General features: G+C 38.9%; 1 protein-coding gene across 3 annotated transcripts in view; it reads left to right on the forward strand.

Annotated features, from left to right (window-relative positions):
- CD58 (CD58 molecule) overlaps positions 1 to 17,131 on the forward strand; it is a 60,095-nt gene that overhangs the window by 17,562 nt on the left and 25,402 nt on the right. For all 3 annotated transcript variants that reach the window (XR_005215263.1, XM_037826281.1, XM_037826282.1), the window contains exon 2: positions 12,835 to 13,131. Coding sequence is in view for 2 of the 3 variants with exons in the window: in XM_037826281.1 (XP_037682209.1) it covers positions 12,835 to 13,131 (297 nt within the window). In the remaining variant the exon portion in view is untranslated. The remainder of the gene's footprint in view (positions 1 to 12,834; positions 13,132 to 17,131) is intronic.

A 17,131-nucleotide genomic window follows, 5' to 3' on the forward strand; every position in this document is an offset into this window, starting at 1 on the left:
AAAATACATATGACAAATAAAAACCAAAGGATAATATGGCTGATTCAAGAACTGCCTTCACAGTAATGACATTGACTGTGAATGGATCAAACTCCTCAATTAAAAGATATAGATTGGCAGAATGGATTAAAAAATATGAACCATCAATATGTTGTTTACAAGAGACTCATCTTAGACCCAGTGACACAAAGAAAATGAAAGTGCAAGGATGGAAAAAAATATTCCATATTAGCCACAGCCAAAAGAAAGTGGGGGTAGCAATAGTAACTTCAGACAAAATAGACTTTAAATGCAAGGATTTCATAAGAGATAAAGAAGGACACTATATACTAATAAAAGGGACAATTCACCAAGAAGAAATAACAATCATAAATGTTTATGCACCCAATCAAGGTGCTCCATAGTACATGAGAAAAACATTGACAAAACTGAAGGAAGCAACCGATATTTCCACAATAATTGTAGGAGACATCCCTCTCTCCTATAAATAGATTAACCAGACAGAAGACCAATAAGGAAATTGAGAAACTAAACAATGTGATAAATGAATTAGACTTAACAGACATAAGTAGAGCATTACATCCCAAATTACCAGGATATACATTCTTCTCTAGTGCTCATGAAACTTTCTCCAGGATAGATCATATGCTGAGGCATAAAACAAGCCTCAATAAATTAAAAAAGATCGAAATTATTCAAAACACATTCTCTGATCACAATGGAATGCAACTAGATCCCCAACAGGGAACGAAGATCTAGAACATTCACAAATATTTGGAGGTTAAACAACACACTCCTAAGCAGTCAGTGGGTCAAAGACAAAATTGTAAGAGAAATTGCTAAATATCTAGAGACAAATGAAAATGAGAATACCACATATCAAAACTTATGGGATGCAGCGAAGGCTGTATTGAGGGGGAAATTTATAGCTCTAAATGCTTAAAAAGGAAGAAAGAGCTAAAATCAGAGAACTAATGGAACAATTGAAGAAGCTAGTAAATGATCAGCAAACTAATCCTAAAGCAAGTAGAAGAAAAGAAACATCAAGGATTAAAGCAGAAATAAATGATGTGGAGAACAAAGAAACAATGGAGAAAATAAATAAAACCAAAATTTGGTTCTTTGAGAAGAGCAACATGATTGACAAACCCTTAGCTAGACTGGCAAAGTCAAAAAGAGAGAAGACTCAAATAAAAAAAAAAATAATGAGAAGGGGGTACATTACTGTGGGTCCCCCCCAAAATTTTAAAAATCATAAGAGGATACTATGAACAACTTATGCCAACAAACTGGAGAATTTAGAGGAAATGAATAATTTCCTGGAAACACATGAACAACCTAGACTGACCCAAGAAGAAATAGAATACCCCAACAAATGAATCACAAGTGAAGAGATCCGATCAGTCATCAAAAAGCTTCCTACAAATAAAAGCCCAGGGCCAGATGGCTTCAGTGGGGAATTCTACCAAACTTTCCAAAAAGAGCTGACATCAATCCCACTTAAACTCTTTCAAAAAATTGAAGAAAATGGAACACCACTTAACTCATTTTATGAAGCCAACTTCACTCTAATACCCAGACCAGGTAAAGATGCTAAAAGAAAGGAAAACTACAGGCCAGTCTCTCTAATGAGTATAGATGCAAAAATTCTCAACAAAATACTTGCAAATCGAATCCAAAGACACATTAAAAAAAAAATCATACACCATGACCAAGTGGAGTTCTTTCCAGGCATGCAAGGGTGATTCAACGTAAGAAAATCAGTCAGTGTAATACAACACACGAACAAATCAAAAGGGAAAAATCAAATGATCATCTCAATAGATGCTGAAGAAGCATTTGACATAATTCAGCATCTTTTTTTTTTTTGATAAAAACACTTCAAAAGGTAGGAATTGAAGGAAACTTCCTCAATATGGTAAAGGGCATATGTGAAAACCCAAAGCCAGCATAGTACTCAGTGGTGAGAGACTGAAAGCCTTCCCTCTAAGATCAGTGAGACGAGTATGCCTGTTGTCACCACTGTTATTCAATATTGTGCTAGAAGTTCTAGCAAGAGTAATCCAGCAAGATAAAGAAATAAAAGGCATCCATATTGGAAAGGAAGAAGTAAAAGTGTCATTGTTTGCAGATGATATGATCTTATATTTGGAAAACCCTGAGAAATCAATGACACAGCTGCTTGAGCTAATAAATAAATTTAGGAAAGTGGCAGGATATGAGATTAATGCACATAAGTCAGTAATGTTCCTCTATACTAGAAATGACCTAACTGAAGAGACACTCGAGAAAAAGATTCCATTGTCAGTAGTCAGTCAAAAAAAAATCAAGTACCTAGGAATAAACTTAACCAAAGATGTAAAAGACCTCTACACAGAAAATTACATAACTTTACAAAAAGAAATAAAAGGGCACCTAAAGAAACGGAAAGATATTCCATGTTCATGGATGGGAAGGTTAAATGTCGTTAAGATGTAAATCCTACCCAAACTGATGTACAGATTCAGTGCAATTCCACTCAAGATTCCAAAAGCCTACTTTGCAGACTTAGAAAAGCTAGTTATTAACTTTATTTGGAAAGGAAAGATGCCTCAAATTGCTAAAAACATTCTAAAGAAGAAAAATTAAGTGGGAAGACTTACACTGCCTGACTTTGAAGCTTACTATAGAGACACAGTAATGAAAACAGCATGGTATTCACACAAAGAGAGACATATTAATTAATGGAATCGAATCGGTCAACTGAGTTTTTTGATAAGGCCTCCAAATCCGCTGAACTGGGACAGAACAGTCACTTCAACAAATGGGCTGGGAGAACTGGATATCCATATCCAAAAGAATGGAAGAGGACCCCTAACTCACACCCTATACAAAAATTAACTCAGAGTACATCAAAGACCTCAATATAAGAGACAGTACCATAAAACTCCTAGAAGATAATGTAAGGAAACATCTTCAAGCCCTAGTATTAGGAGGTCCCTTCTTAGACCTTACACTCAAAGCACAAGCAACAAAAGAAAAAGTAGCCAAATGGGAACTCCTCAAAATTAAAGGCTTCTGTACCTCAAAGGGATTTGTCAAAAAGGTAAAGAGGCAGCCAATTCAGTGGGAGAAAATATTTGGAAACCATGTATCTCATAAGATACTGATATCTTGCATATATAAAGAGATTGTACAACTCAACAACGATAGTCCAGACAGCCCAGTTATAAAATGGGCAAAAGATATGGAAAGACATTTCTCTGAAGAAGAAATAAAAGTGGTTAAAAAAACACATGAAAAAAATGTTCATCTTTACTAGCTATTAGGGAGATGCAAATCAAGACCACAGTGAAATATCATCTCATACCATTTAGAATGGCTGCCATTAAACAAACAGGAAACTACAAATGCTGGAGAGGATATGGAGAAATTAGAACTCTTAATTCATTACTGGTGGGACTGTATAATGGTGCAGCCACTCTGGAAGACAGTTTGCGTTTCCTCAGAAAACTAGATTTCAAGTTACCCTGCGATCCAGCGATTGCACTTCTCAGTATATACCCAGAAGATCTGAAAGAAATGAGATGAACAGATATTTGCACACCGATGTTCATAGTGGGATTATTCCCATTTGACAAGAGATGGAAACAATCCAAATGTCCTTCAACAGACAAGTGGATAAACAAAGTGTGGTATATACACACAATGGAATGCTACACAGCAGTAAGAACGAACGAGGTCATGAAACATATGACAATGTGGATGAACCTTGAAGACATAATACTGAGTGAAATAAGCCAGACACAAAAGGAGAGACATTGTATGTTACCACTAATGTGAACTCTGTGAAAACTGTAAAATAAGTGTCTTATAATGTAGAATATAGGGTACCTAGAGATAGTCAGAAGCTAGTGAAGGGGGAATGATAATCTAATATGTACAGATATGGCAGTGAGGGTGATCTTAATGGTATGGGAATGGTCAGGTGTGACTGTGGTTTGTTAATGGGTTTATAAGTATCAGTGATGCACTGAAGGTGAGCATCTTTGTAAAAGGTTGTTTAAAGGCATGTAACCCACAGAGTAGCACCACAGACCTCAATGAGTGTTAGCACGATATAAAGTCTGACACTGGTACAGAGGGTTAACAACAGAATGGTATGGAAAAACTACCCATTATGTATTAATGACTACATTTAATAGGAGTATTTTACCAACTCAGCACTAATACTAGAGATGAATAATTAGCAGCTGATAAGAGCTCTGGGATGTATTATGTTATGATAATTGTTTAAAGTTGAAAGTGATGATGATTGTGCAACTAGGTGAAGATAATGTAAGAAACTTACCGTTTATCTTGGGATAGAATATATATTAAGTAAAGTTAGGAACCCACTACTTGAAGGACTTGACTCCCAGGGGAATGAATCTCCCTGGCAATGTGGGACATGAGTCCCAGGAATGAGCCTGGCCCTGGCAGTGAGGGATTAAAAAGACCTACTTGACCAAAAGGGGGGAAAAAGAAAGGTAACAAGCTGAGGTCACAGTTTCTGAGAGATCCCAAATAGAGTTGAGAGGCTATTCTGGAGGTTTCTCTTATGCAAACTCCAGCTAGACATCCCAAATGGCCACAATATGTCATGTCCTTACCACAAGTAGTCCCCAAATACCTGGGTCCCTACCTGAGATTCTATAAAAGATGCACTAACTAAATTTTATCTTCAGAAACTTAAATCCACCAGTGTCCCTGTAACAGACAAGTCCTAAAACCCAGAGGCAACAGCCTCTTTAAGATCAACTATCAAATATGACCTCTTCCCCATACTGGCGACTCCCTGTTTCAATATGAACAAGTTAGGGTGGTCACTACCTAGATACCCCTGAAGATGGATAAGGAGATGGAGAGAAAGGGGTAGCAACAAACAAGACAAGATTTAACAAAGGTCTATGAATAATGAAACTTTATATAATTACTTACATATTTCTGGATGCCGTAGCCTATAGCATCCTTTAGGATGTGCTCTATAGCTGCTCGTTGAATTGTGCCTCAAAGGTCTTCACCTTTCTATATATACCTTGTATTGCATAATAAGGAAAGAACTGAAACTCTGGATCTGTAACCCATAACAATTTTTGAAATCACCTCTATGACTGCTTGTTGAGCTGTACATGAAGAGATGACACCTTTCTGAATGTATGTTATATTTTACAATAATGGAAATGGCTGAAGTTGTGGAACTGTGACCCATGACATGCTTTGAAGTTTGTTCTCTAACTACTTATGAAATCATACTTTGAAAATATCACTGTTAATATATATATTATATATATTAAAATATATATTTAAAAAAAGATATAAGGAGCTCTTAAACTTTGATAAGAAAAAGACAAGCAACCTAATGGAAAAAATGGCAAAGGATATGAAAAGAGAGTTCTCAGAAAAGGAAATCCAAATCAACAAACAAAAAAGATGCTTAAATTGCCAGAAGTCAGGAAGGTGCAAATTCAGATAACAGTGAGATGTCACTTCACATCCAGTAACTTAAAAGTGCAAAAAATCACCTAATGCAGGAAGGAGTGTGAGAAAAAGGTGGCTTAGGTGTTGCTGATGGAAATGTATATTGCACAAGTCTTTTTTGTAAGCAATGTGGACCATTCTATTAAAATAAAAAGTGTATTTTCTCTTTGATACAGCAGCCCCCCAAACCCACTACTGGGATACTCATTCACAGATATGAATCCATAAGGACATGTACACAAGGATAGTTACTGGAAAAAGCTAGGGATAAAAGGAGTGTTCAACAGTGGTGGGTGGCTGAGTAAATTATGGTTCACTCATACCCTGGAATAGCATGTAGCCATTAAAAAGAATAAAGCAGGGGGCAAGATGGCAGCATAGAGAGGAGTGGAAGCTAAGTAGTCCCCCTGGAACAACTACAAAAAACCAGAAACAACTAGTAAATAATCCAGAATAACTGTGGGAGAACAAACGAGACCATCCACTCATCATACACCAACCTGAATTGGGAGGAATGCCCAAGAACACAGCATAAAATCTGTAAGTAAAACCTGCGGATCCAAGTCGTGAGACCCCCCCTCCCCCATAGCCCGAGCTGCAAAGCCCCGTGGTGCCAGAAAGAAGCTCTCTCCCAGCAAGCAAATATAGCTCAGCTGAGCTCTAACTGGGGTTTTAAGTAGTGAGTGTGAACTGCTCGCTACAGGTATGCATCCCCAAAAAAGACAGAGGCTTTGGGTGACGACTGACCTGGGAGAGCCGGAGGGTCGCCTTGGACTGGGTCTGAAGGGGACTATCTGTTTCTTTTTTGGCTCAGAGGAGAAAGCCCCAGTCATTTTCAGTTTCCAGGGCTGTGACTTGGGGAAGGGTGGAGACAGCACAAGCAGAGAGCAAGACCATTGAAATGCTAATGACCTCCACCTGAGGAGTCTGTCTTCTCTAGGAGGAAAGGGGTGGGGCCCTTTCCATTCAGAACCAGACCCCAGAGCCTGGGGGAACACGGCCATACCTCCTCACACCAGTCAAGAATTATAGGCTAACAGGCATTACCTGCTGGGCAGAAACGCACAGTGACCCGAGGCATCAAAGGGTGGAGCAATTTTCTAAGACACACCCGCAGGGAAACCAGATACTGAATATTCCTTCCCTCTGGGGCCTGAGCCTGTTCTGGTCTGGGAAAACCTGATTTGGATAACCAAGGAAACCATGCCTAGACAACAGAAAATTACAACCTACACTAAGAAAAACAAAGTTACGGCCCAGTCAAAGGAACAAACGTACACTTCAACTGAGATACAGGAATTTAAACAACTAATGCTAAATCAATTCAAAAAGTTTAGAGAAGATATTGCAAAAGAGATAGAGCTGTAAAGGAAGCACTGGGCATGTATACGGCAGAAATCAAAAGTTGAAAAAAACAGCTAGTAGAATCTATGGAAATGAAAGGCACAACACAAGAGATGAAAGACACAATGGAAACATACAACAGCAGATCTCAAGAGGCAGAAGAAAAGACTCAGGAACTGGAGAACAAAACACCTGAAAGCCTACACGCTAAGGAGCAGATGGAGAAAAGAATGAAAAAATATGAGCAACGTCTCCGGAAACTCAAGGATGAAACAAAGTACAGTAATGTACCTATCATTGGTGTCCCAGAAGAAGAGAAGGGAAAGGGGGCAGAAGCAATAATAGAGGAAATAATTAATGAAAATTTCCCATCTCTTATGAAAGACATAAAATTACAGATCCAAGAAGCGCAGCATACTCCAAACAGAAGAGATATGACTAGGCCTACGCCAAGACACTTAATAATCAGATTATCAAATGTCAAAGACAAGGAGAGAATCCTGAAAGCAGCAAGAGAAAAGCGATCCATTACATACAAAGGAAGCTTAATAAGACTATGTGCGGATCTCTCAGCAGAAACCATGGAGGCAAGAAGGAAGTGGTGTGATATATTTAAGATACTGAAAGAGAAAAACCGCCAACCAAGAATCCTGTATCCAGCAAAGCTGTCCTTCAAATATGAGGGAGAGCTCAAAATATTTTCTGACAAACAGACAATGAGAGACTTTGTGAACAAGACACCTGCCCTACAGGAAATACTAAAGGGAGCACTACAGGGTGATAGAAGACAGGAGTGCATGGTTTGGAACACAATTTTGGGAGATGGTAGCACAACAATGTAAGTACACTGAACAAAGGTAACTATGAATACGGTTGAGAGAGGAAGGTGGGGAGTATGTGAGACACCACAAGAAAGGAGGAAAGAAAGACTGGGACTGTGTAACTTGATGAAATCTAGAGTATTCAACAATTGTGATAAAATGTACAAATGTGTTCTTTTACGAGGGAGAACAAGCAAATGTCAACCTTGCAAGGTGTTAAAAATGGGGAGGCATTGGGGGAGGGATGCAATCAGCATAAACTAGAGACTGTAACTAATAGAATCATTGTATTATGCTTCCTTTAATGTAACAAAGGTGATATACCAAGGTGAATGCAGATAAGAGGGGGGGATAGGGGAGGCATGTTAGACACTTGACATTGGTGGTATTGTCTGATTCTTTATTCTACTTTGATTTAAGGTTATTTTTCCTTTTGCTGCTTCCTAGCTGTCATTTTTTTTTTTCCTCTTTCTTTTGCCTCTCTACCTTCTTTGACTCTCCCTCCTGCCTTGTGGAAGAAATGTAGATGCCCTTATATAGATAGTGGTGAAGGTGGTGAACACATAAATGTATGACCAAGCAGAGAACCATCGATTATTTACTTGGGATGGAATGTATGGTGAGTGAACAAAACCATATTAAAAAAAAAAAATGGGTTGATAACAAAACCTCAAGGGCAATATACTGAGTGAAATAAGCCAGACACATAAGGACAATTATTGCAGGGTCTCACTGATAGGAACTAATTATAATATGTAAACTCATAGACATGAAATATAAGGTACCAAGATATAGGACGAGGCTTAAGAATGGGGAGTGGTTGCTTAGTATGAGCAGAATGTTCAATTAGGATGAACTTAAATGTTTGGAAATGAACAGGGGTGTTGGTAGCAAGATGTGAGTATAACTAACAGTGCTGAATGGTGTGTGAATGAGGTGGAAAGGGGAAGCTCAGAGTCATATATGTCACCAGAAGGAAAGTTGGAGGTCAGAAGATGGGAATGTATAAAACTGAATCCTATGGTGGGCAATGTCCATGATTTACTGTACAAATACTAGAAATCACTTCCATGAACCAGAACAAATGTGTGACAATACAATTAGAAGTTAATAATAGAGGGGCATATAGGGAAGAACTATATACCTATTACAAACTATATACTACAGTTAGTAGTATTTCAACATTTTTTCATAAACAGTATAGTAAATGTGCTATATCAATACTACGAGTCAACAATTGAGGGGGGTTGGTTAGGGATAGGGGAGGATTAGAGTTTCCTTTTCTTTTTTTCTTTTTTCATCTTTCACTTTATTTCTTGTCTGGAGTAATGAAAAGTTTCTAAAAATTGAACAAAAATTAAGTGTGATGGATGCACAGCTGTATGAGGGTACCCAAGGGCAAGTGATTGTACACTTTGGATCTTTGGATAATTGTATGTTATCTGAACAATCTCAATAAAAATGAAAAAAAAAAAAAAAGAATAAAGCATAGCCATACTTTGTTGATTTGGTCACACTTTCATGAGATATTATTGATGACAAAGGCAAGATCCAGGGAAGTGTGCATAGAATCATTTTTGCTAAACAAACAATGGCAAATCCCATGCATATACATTATATGTTTGTCACGGCTCAAGAGGGCTTTTGTAGCCAAAGGACTAAAGAAAGGACTGGACACTTTCTGAGACATGAGCTTTTATTATGGGGCTTATCAACAGGGTGGGAAGTCAAGTAATGTTGCCCTGAGTTTAGGAGCTTCTCTGAATGGATTCGGGAGCTGCTTTGAATGGCGGCAGGTTCAGAGCTCAACGTGAAGATACTCTGTACTTTGGGGGAGCTGAAAAAGCTGGTTATAAGGATTTGACATTCCAATGGCTATGAAAGCATAAGGCTGGAGCCAGGGTCTTGCAACATAGGGAGGGATTGATTGTAATCAACAGGGAGGAGAGGAGGATTATAGATTATCTTGTAGATAACAGTATCTCAGGGAGTCTCAGGGAGGAGGTAGTTTTGGGTATTGATTATACTTAGCACCTGATTTTACAAGAATGGGTCAAACCTTAACTGACCTAGGTCACGCCAGCTGCTATTGCAGTCTTCAGGGCCCCTGGGGAATGCCCTGGGCCCGGGGTTCCTACAATGTTATATACAAAATTTGTCTTTATTTGACTGTATGAACAGGGAGAAGAATTTGGAAGCATATATTCTGTGTTGTTAACAGATTGTAGAGCTGGAGGTTGTCATGGGGGTTGGGTTGGGGGAGAAAGTAAGACATCGAAGCAAAAAAAAAAAAAAAAAGACCAGCTAAGAAGACTATGCAAAAATACGTAAGTAATCATTCTTGATTCATGTAAAAATATATGTCCATGTCCATGTATAATTCATGTTTTTAAGTAATTTGTTTTTAAAGAAAGAGTTCATCTTATTATATCACCACCTTAATTAAAACCCTTTGGTGGTTTCCTTATCTCAAAATAAAGGCCAGAATTCTGTGTGTCTAGGACCTGCTGGAGCTGCCTCCTGCACCCGTATCCAGCCTGTCATGCACCACCTGGCCACCTCGCTGCCCCTACCGCCTCAGGGTCTTTCTTCTCCCTTGGTATAGCTGACAGTGGATCTGCTCCATTCCCCTTGCTACCTGCTCCTTATTCTTCAGAAATTAAGAGAAACTTTCCTAAACCCTCATTGGTTCCCTGGTATATCCCTATTGGCTCCCTCTGCTTTTACTTGGCAGCACTTATCACAGTTGCAACTGGATGTTTGACTAATCGTTTACATAAAGCCTGACTCCCCTTGTGGAGACAGCTCTGAGAGGGCAGAGACTGTGTCTGCCTTGTACGCAGCGTTCTCAGTGACTAGATGCCAGTGACTATTTCCTGAATGAATGAATGGTGGACCTGCTGTTGTGGAAGGAGCACTGAAGGAGGAGGAGTCAGAAAATCCGTGTTTGCTCCCTGTGCTGCCGCAGATTTGCTGAGTGATATGCCTCTTGGAGCCTGTTTCCATAAAACAGGATTAAAATACTTACTGCACATAGATGTGGAGAAGGTTAAGAAAGGTAAAGAGTATGTAAGCACAAGTAGCCAGCAGAGAGGAGGCATTCAGTAAAATATTCTTTCATTTTTCTCAGGGCCCTGTCACTTCACCTGTGAAATGGGGGTGATCTGAGTTTTTTTTCAGCTTAAAATTACTATAATTTGAAATCTATTTTCTTCTCAGCTAAAGTCTCCCCTTTTCTCTATCCTTGCTTCTCTCCCCCACTAGTTCGAAATCCTTGATTTCTTTCTTCTCATTGTTCTCAAGCCTGGGAAGCATGGCTGCTCCCGGGGGCAGACAGAACCATCTTCATACAGTGGGTGTGGCAATCATCCACATACCTGTTCTCCCTCATCACCACCTCCTCACTGTCATTCATCAGTCATTCCTTTATTCATTTATAAGATATTTTCAGCCTTCACTATTGTGTGTGGATAGATTCCCTCTCAAATTCTATTCTCTTTTAATCTCTCTTCTCAAGCACTCTGTTGAGTGGGAGAGTGAGTTCATGATCAGCAAAGCAAGGACAGTCCCCCGTAATTACGGGAGATAAGTTCTAAAAATCCTCGCAAATTGGGAAATGGGAGATATTTGCTTCTATTTGAATTACTCGACACAGTTGCCTGCATTTGGTCTATTTGATGTTTTTGAATTTTTCCATGCTCTTTCAATTACCCTAATTGCTACTAGGCAGAAACTTCAATCAAGTTTTAATTGCTCTTTAGTGTCCTTTCCTTAACAACTGCTTTTCTCTCTTAACAAGAAAGTCAAGTGTGGAGCAAGATGCATTTGAACTCATTTCGGGCGTATGAAAAATTTCCCAGTCCAGTGGTGATGGTAAATGTTTAACTACCAGCTTGGCGGTGGTGGTGGTGGTGATAGCGGGAAACTGGTTTGAAGTATTTGTCAGTTTCCATGCTGTGAATAGTTACACCTTTGGTGGATTTGAAGCCCTCGACTGGACTTCACTGGGTGGAGATGGGCAGGGAGGCTAACAACCCTGTTCCCCAGTCCCTGTATTCTTAATCTTTATCTAACTTGCCCTGACTTGCTTCCTGTCACCCCTGATCTTCATGACACTTCTGAGTTAACCAAGACTGAAATCTGACTATCACCACAGACTCCTCTTCCTCTTACCCCCACATCTGTTACTAAACTCTGCTGATGTTGTTTCTCAAATGTCTCTCGAGTCTGTCCACTTGCATCCATCCCCACTGCCAACACCCTGGTCTCATCCTTCCTGTCCACCACTCTGTCCTGTGCCAAAGCAGTGGCCTCTATTCTGGTTTCTCTGCCTCTATATGCCCCTGTTAACCACTCTCCATTCTGCAGGGGGAGAGTCATGCCATTTAAACTTAGGTTATGTCAGATCAGTCTTTTGTCATTAGGATAAAGTTCCCAACCCTTAACATATCTTACCTGACACCTGTCTCCCCTCCCCTGGTGTGATCTGGCCCCTGCCCACCTCTCCAGGCTCATTTCCCACCAGTCACCCCTTGCTCTCTCCACTGTAGCCACTCAGAACTCAAGCATCCAAGCTCTTTCTTGATTCAGGGCCTTTGGAGGTGCTGTTTCCTTTATCTGTAGGATCATCCCGCTGCCTCCCCTCTGCCCCCCAGCCTCCCAGCCCTTCCATGGCTGACTCCTCTTCATCCTTTAGTGATCTTGTCTGTCCAGTGCTAGTTTCAGCATGACTTCCTTGGACAGGGCTTTCTCTGTCCTTGACGAAGTGCTAGCAAGTCCCCACCCCTGCTGTGGGCCCCTTATACTGCCTGCTCAGTGTCTTTTCTACAAGATAGAACTCCTTGCGGGTCTGGAGCTGTGCTTGTCCTGTTTGCTTGTCCTATTTGCTGACATGTTCCCAGTATTGTGCACAGCCCTCCATAAATGCTGAATCAATTGCTTGGATTTATGTGGACCCCAATTCCCTCTTACACAGTAAACTCTACCTGGTCAAGGATGTTCTGCCTCCTGTACTTTCTGTCAGCAAATTATCAGCTTAGCACAAAAATAATGAGTAATTTTTACCACAAACTTTAACTTTTTTTTTTCCCCAAAGAGCTCCTTGAAAGATAGTTTTATGATATCAATAAACTCATGTTGTTTTTCCTAACCAATTTTATTTTCCTCCTAGGTTTCATCAGCTGTGATTCCCGAACATTATTTGGAACTGTGAACAAGAATATAACGTTCCGTCTACCGTCTCATTCAGCTTTTACAGAAATCATGTGGAAAAAGCAAAAAGATAAAGTCGTAGAGTGGGATGAAAATTCTGAGGTCACATATTTCCCACCTTTTCAAGATAGGATCCATTTAGACACTGTGTCTGGTGACCTCACCATCTTCAATTTAATATCCTCAGATGAAGGTCGTTATGAAGTTGAATCCCAGAGTATTAAAGATAACATCACATTCTCTCTTCGTGTGGTTGGTGAGTATTCCATAAATTGGTTTGTTTAAAATGGCACACTTCCAACCATTTTAAGACACTGATTCAAATTAATGGCTTATGGAAAGAAAATAATTTGATGTCACATGTTGCAGGGTTTTCCTGTCTTTCTGGTTTAGGAGAGAATCTCACTGGGGTGGGGAGAGGAGCACACGTGGTACAGTACTACTGCCAGCAGAATCGCTTGCCCTGCTAGGAATGTCCTGGAAAGGGATGTAGTGGCAGCCATTAGCTCAGAACTTTTTTGATCTCCATTGATAAAAGTTGTTATATAAATCAGAGTTTCTGCTTCCGCCTGCAGCCCACACAGGTGACAGATTTTTTTCTCCCACACCTCTTTAAACTGGAACTGGAGGCAGGGTAGAGGCTCCTCCTTGCTTCTCATTGATTATTTTCCCTCCTTTGTCTCTAATACTCTCCTTGTTGCAGTCATGTATAGAGCCCTGGGTCTATACATGACCCAGCGTTTCTTGATCATTTTAGTTTGCAGATCCTTTTTGCTGTTTCTAACACTCCTGCTGTCATAATTCTTGGTGATTTTATTATTCAAATAAAAATTCTATCTAGTATCCTGATGTCTCAGTCCTTGATCATCTCTCCCGTTACGACCTTGTCCTCCGGTCTCCCTTACCCATTGCCATATTTATAATCTAGAACTTGTCATTACCAATAATTCTAACCCTTCTGTTATCTCAATTGTAGATGTACCACTCTGACCACCACTTCCTGTATTGATAGCTCACTTCTTCTGCCATGCTGACCTTGATTGTCCTTCACCAAGGACATCAGTCCTCCCTCTTCTCCTTACTCAGCCTAAATGCTATGGTCACACACTTGAATCAATCCCTTGCAAAACACAATTAGCTTCCTTACTCCTTTCTGGTTTGTTGCCTTGATGCCCAGATTAAAAATCTGGTTAAATCCAATGTTCTGTCTATTTTATTCTCACACCCAGGTAGCTGCAGAAACTTTTCCATCACCCCAAACAGATACTCTGTACCAATTAAGCAATAAGTCCCCATTCCTTCTCTCCCAAGCTGCTGGTAACCTCAAATCTACATTCTGTCTCTATGAGTGTGCCTATTCTAGATATTTCATATAAATAGAATCATACAGTATTTGTCCTTTTGTGTCTGGCTTGTCTCACTCGACACAATGTTTTCAGGGTTCGTCCATGTTGTAGTATGTTTCAGAGCTTCATTCCTTTTCACAACTGAATAATATTCCATTATATGTACATATCACATTTTGCTTATCCAGTCGTCTGTTGATGGACATTTGAGTTATTTCCAAGTTTTACATGTTGTGAATACTATGCTATGAATATTGTTGAACAAGTATCTGTTTGAGTCCCTGTTTGCAGTTCTTTTGGATATATACCTCGGAGTGGAATTGCTGGATCATATGGTGATTCTATGTTTAATTTTTGAGGAGCTGCTTAACTGTTTTCCATAGTTGCTGCACCACTTCACATTCCCACCAGTGATGCACAAGAGTCCCAATTTCTCCCCATCCTTGCCAACACTTGTTATTTCTCATTTTTTAAATACTAGCCATTCTAGTGGGTGTGAAGTCATATCTCATTGTGATTGTGATTTACATTTCTCTAATGACTAATCATATTAAGCAACTTTTCTTGTGCATGTTGTATATCTTCTTTGGAGGTATGTCTAGGTCCTTTGCTCATTTTTTTGGTCTTTTTGTTGAGTGATCAGAATTCTTTATATATTCTGGATGCTAGGCCTTTAGCAGATACATGGTTTGCAAATATTTTCTTGCATTCAATAGGTTGCCTTTTAATTTTTTTTTTTTTGATAATGACCTTTGAACAAAAATTTTTAATCTTGATGATGTCCAGTTTATTTATTTTATCTTTTGTTGCCTGTGCTTTTGATGTCATATCTAAGAATCCCTAGCCAAATCCAACATCGTGAAGATTTATCCCTCTGTTTTTTTCTAAGAGTTTTATAGTTTTAGCTCTTATATTGGGGACATTGATTCATTTTCAGTTAACTTTTGAAAATGGTGGGAGAAAGGGGTCCAAATCCATTCTTCTGCATATAGAAATCCAATTATTACAGCATCATTTGTTGAAGAGATTATTGTTTCTCTGTGGAATGGATTTGGCACCTTTGTCAAAAATCAGATGGCCATAGATATCTGGGTTTATTTATGGACTCTCGATTCTATTTCATTGGTTTGTATCTCTGTCTTTATGCCTGTACCACACTGTTTGTATTTTTTAATACAATTTTATTGAGATATATTCACAAACCATACAATCATCCACAATGTACAAGTTGTTCACAGTATCATTATATAGTTGTACATTCATCACCACAATCAATTTTTGAACACTTTCATCACCACACACACAAAAGAATAAGAATAAAAATTAAAGTAAAAAAGAAAACCCAAAATATTTCCTCCCCATCCCTCCCTATTATTCATCTAATTTTTGTCCCCATTTTTCTTCTCATCTTTACTGGGTAAAGAGAGTGGGAGCCACAAGGTTTTCACGGTCACATGGTCACACAGTATAAGCTATATAGTTATACGATCATGTACCACACTGTTTTGACTACTGTACCTCTGTAGTAAGCTTTGAAATTAGGAAGTATGAGTCCTCCAACTTTGTTCTTCTTTTTCAATATTGTTTTGGCTATTTGGGGACCTTGCATTTCCATGTGAATTTGAGGATCAGCTTTTCCATTTCTGCAAAAAAAGGCTATTGGAATTTTGGTAGGTATTGTGTTGAATATTTAGATTGCTTTGGGTAGTGTTGACCTCTTAACAACATTAAGTCTTCTAATCTGTGGACACAAGATGTCCTTCCATTTATTTAGGTCTTCTTTATTTCTTCCAGCAATATTTTGTATTTGTCAGTGTACAGTCTTTCACCTCTTTGGTTAAATTTATTCCTAGGTATTCTATTCTTTTAGATACTATTGTAAAAGGACTTGTTTTCTTAATTTCCTTGTCAGATTGTTCATTGTTGGTGATCACCCAGATGGACAGAGGTATTGATAATAAAGAATCAAAAGATAACTTCCAAGAAAGAGTCACAAATGTTTAGGTTTTGAATATTCAAAGATACAAAATGAGGAAAGAATCAAAAGATGACTCAAGGTATCACACCTAAATCACTAAAATGTTTGGTCAGACTTTTTTTTTTTTTTTAAAGAAATGAGGAAGACGTACTCCCTTGAGGGTATGGTAACACTTGAAGTGACTTGGTAGTCTTACAGAGACCAGACCTAATGGATATAGTTCAGCTGGAGAAGTAGGTCAGGGGGATTTCCTGGCACCTCTTAAATTCAAAACGTCTACTTCTTCTGTGTGTAAATTGAGATTGGGCTTTCCCCTCCCCTCCAAAGTCCCCTTAAAATTTCCACTCTCAATATTGATTGTTTCTTTCCCATCCTGGCACAAACCTTTATCTCATTGAAGATGGTGATGCTTATGTAAGTAGAATTAACTGCCCTATCCTAAAATGGTCTGGACTGATATGTGACCTTTTAATAAAGTATATGGAAATATACAAGTGTTCCTATAAAATATCATTAGATAAATGTAAGAAATCCTCATTTCTTACAGAACAATGAGCTTAATTCTTTAATTATAAATGGACTAAATAGGTATTCTTACGGATGAAATGGGCACATCATTTCTTACCGATTTAATCCACTTAAGGTACAGATATAACCAATGTATGACTGTGCTGGATTCTATGGGCAGTGAGCGACCATAAAAGATTTCTAGAAGGAAAAACGTCTGATGTGAAGAAACTCTGATCCAGATGTTGCAGAAAGATTTGCATACTTTTAGGTGAGCCAGATTGATACTTCTAGGTTTGATATCTGGCAACAGTGGTACAGTGCGACTGCCAGAAAAAGCCTCTGCATAGTTAAGGGGGTTCTAAAAATGTAAAAGATAATAGTAGTATTAGCGCTTCTGTATATTTCCTCCCAAATTATTTTCA

This window comes from Choloepus didactylus, chromosome 2 (assembly GCF_015220235.1).
Source record: "Choloepus didactylus isolate mChoDid1 chromosome 2, mChoDid1.pri, whole genome shotgun sequence".
Taxonomy (NCBI): domain Eukaryota; kingdom Metazoa; phylum Chordata; class Mammalia; order Pilosa; family Megalonychidae; genus Choloepus; species Choloepus didactylus.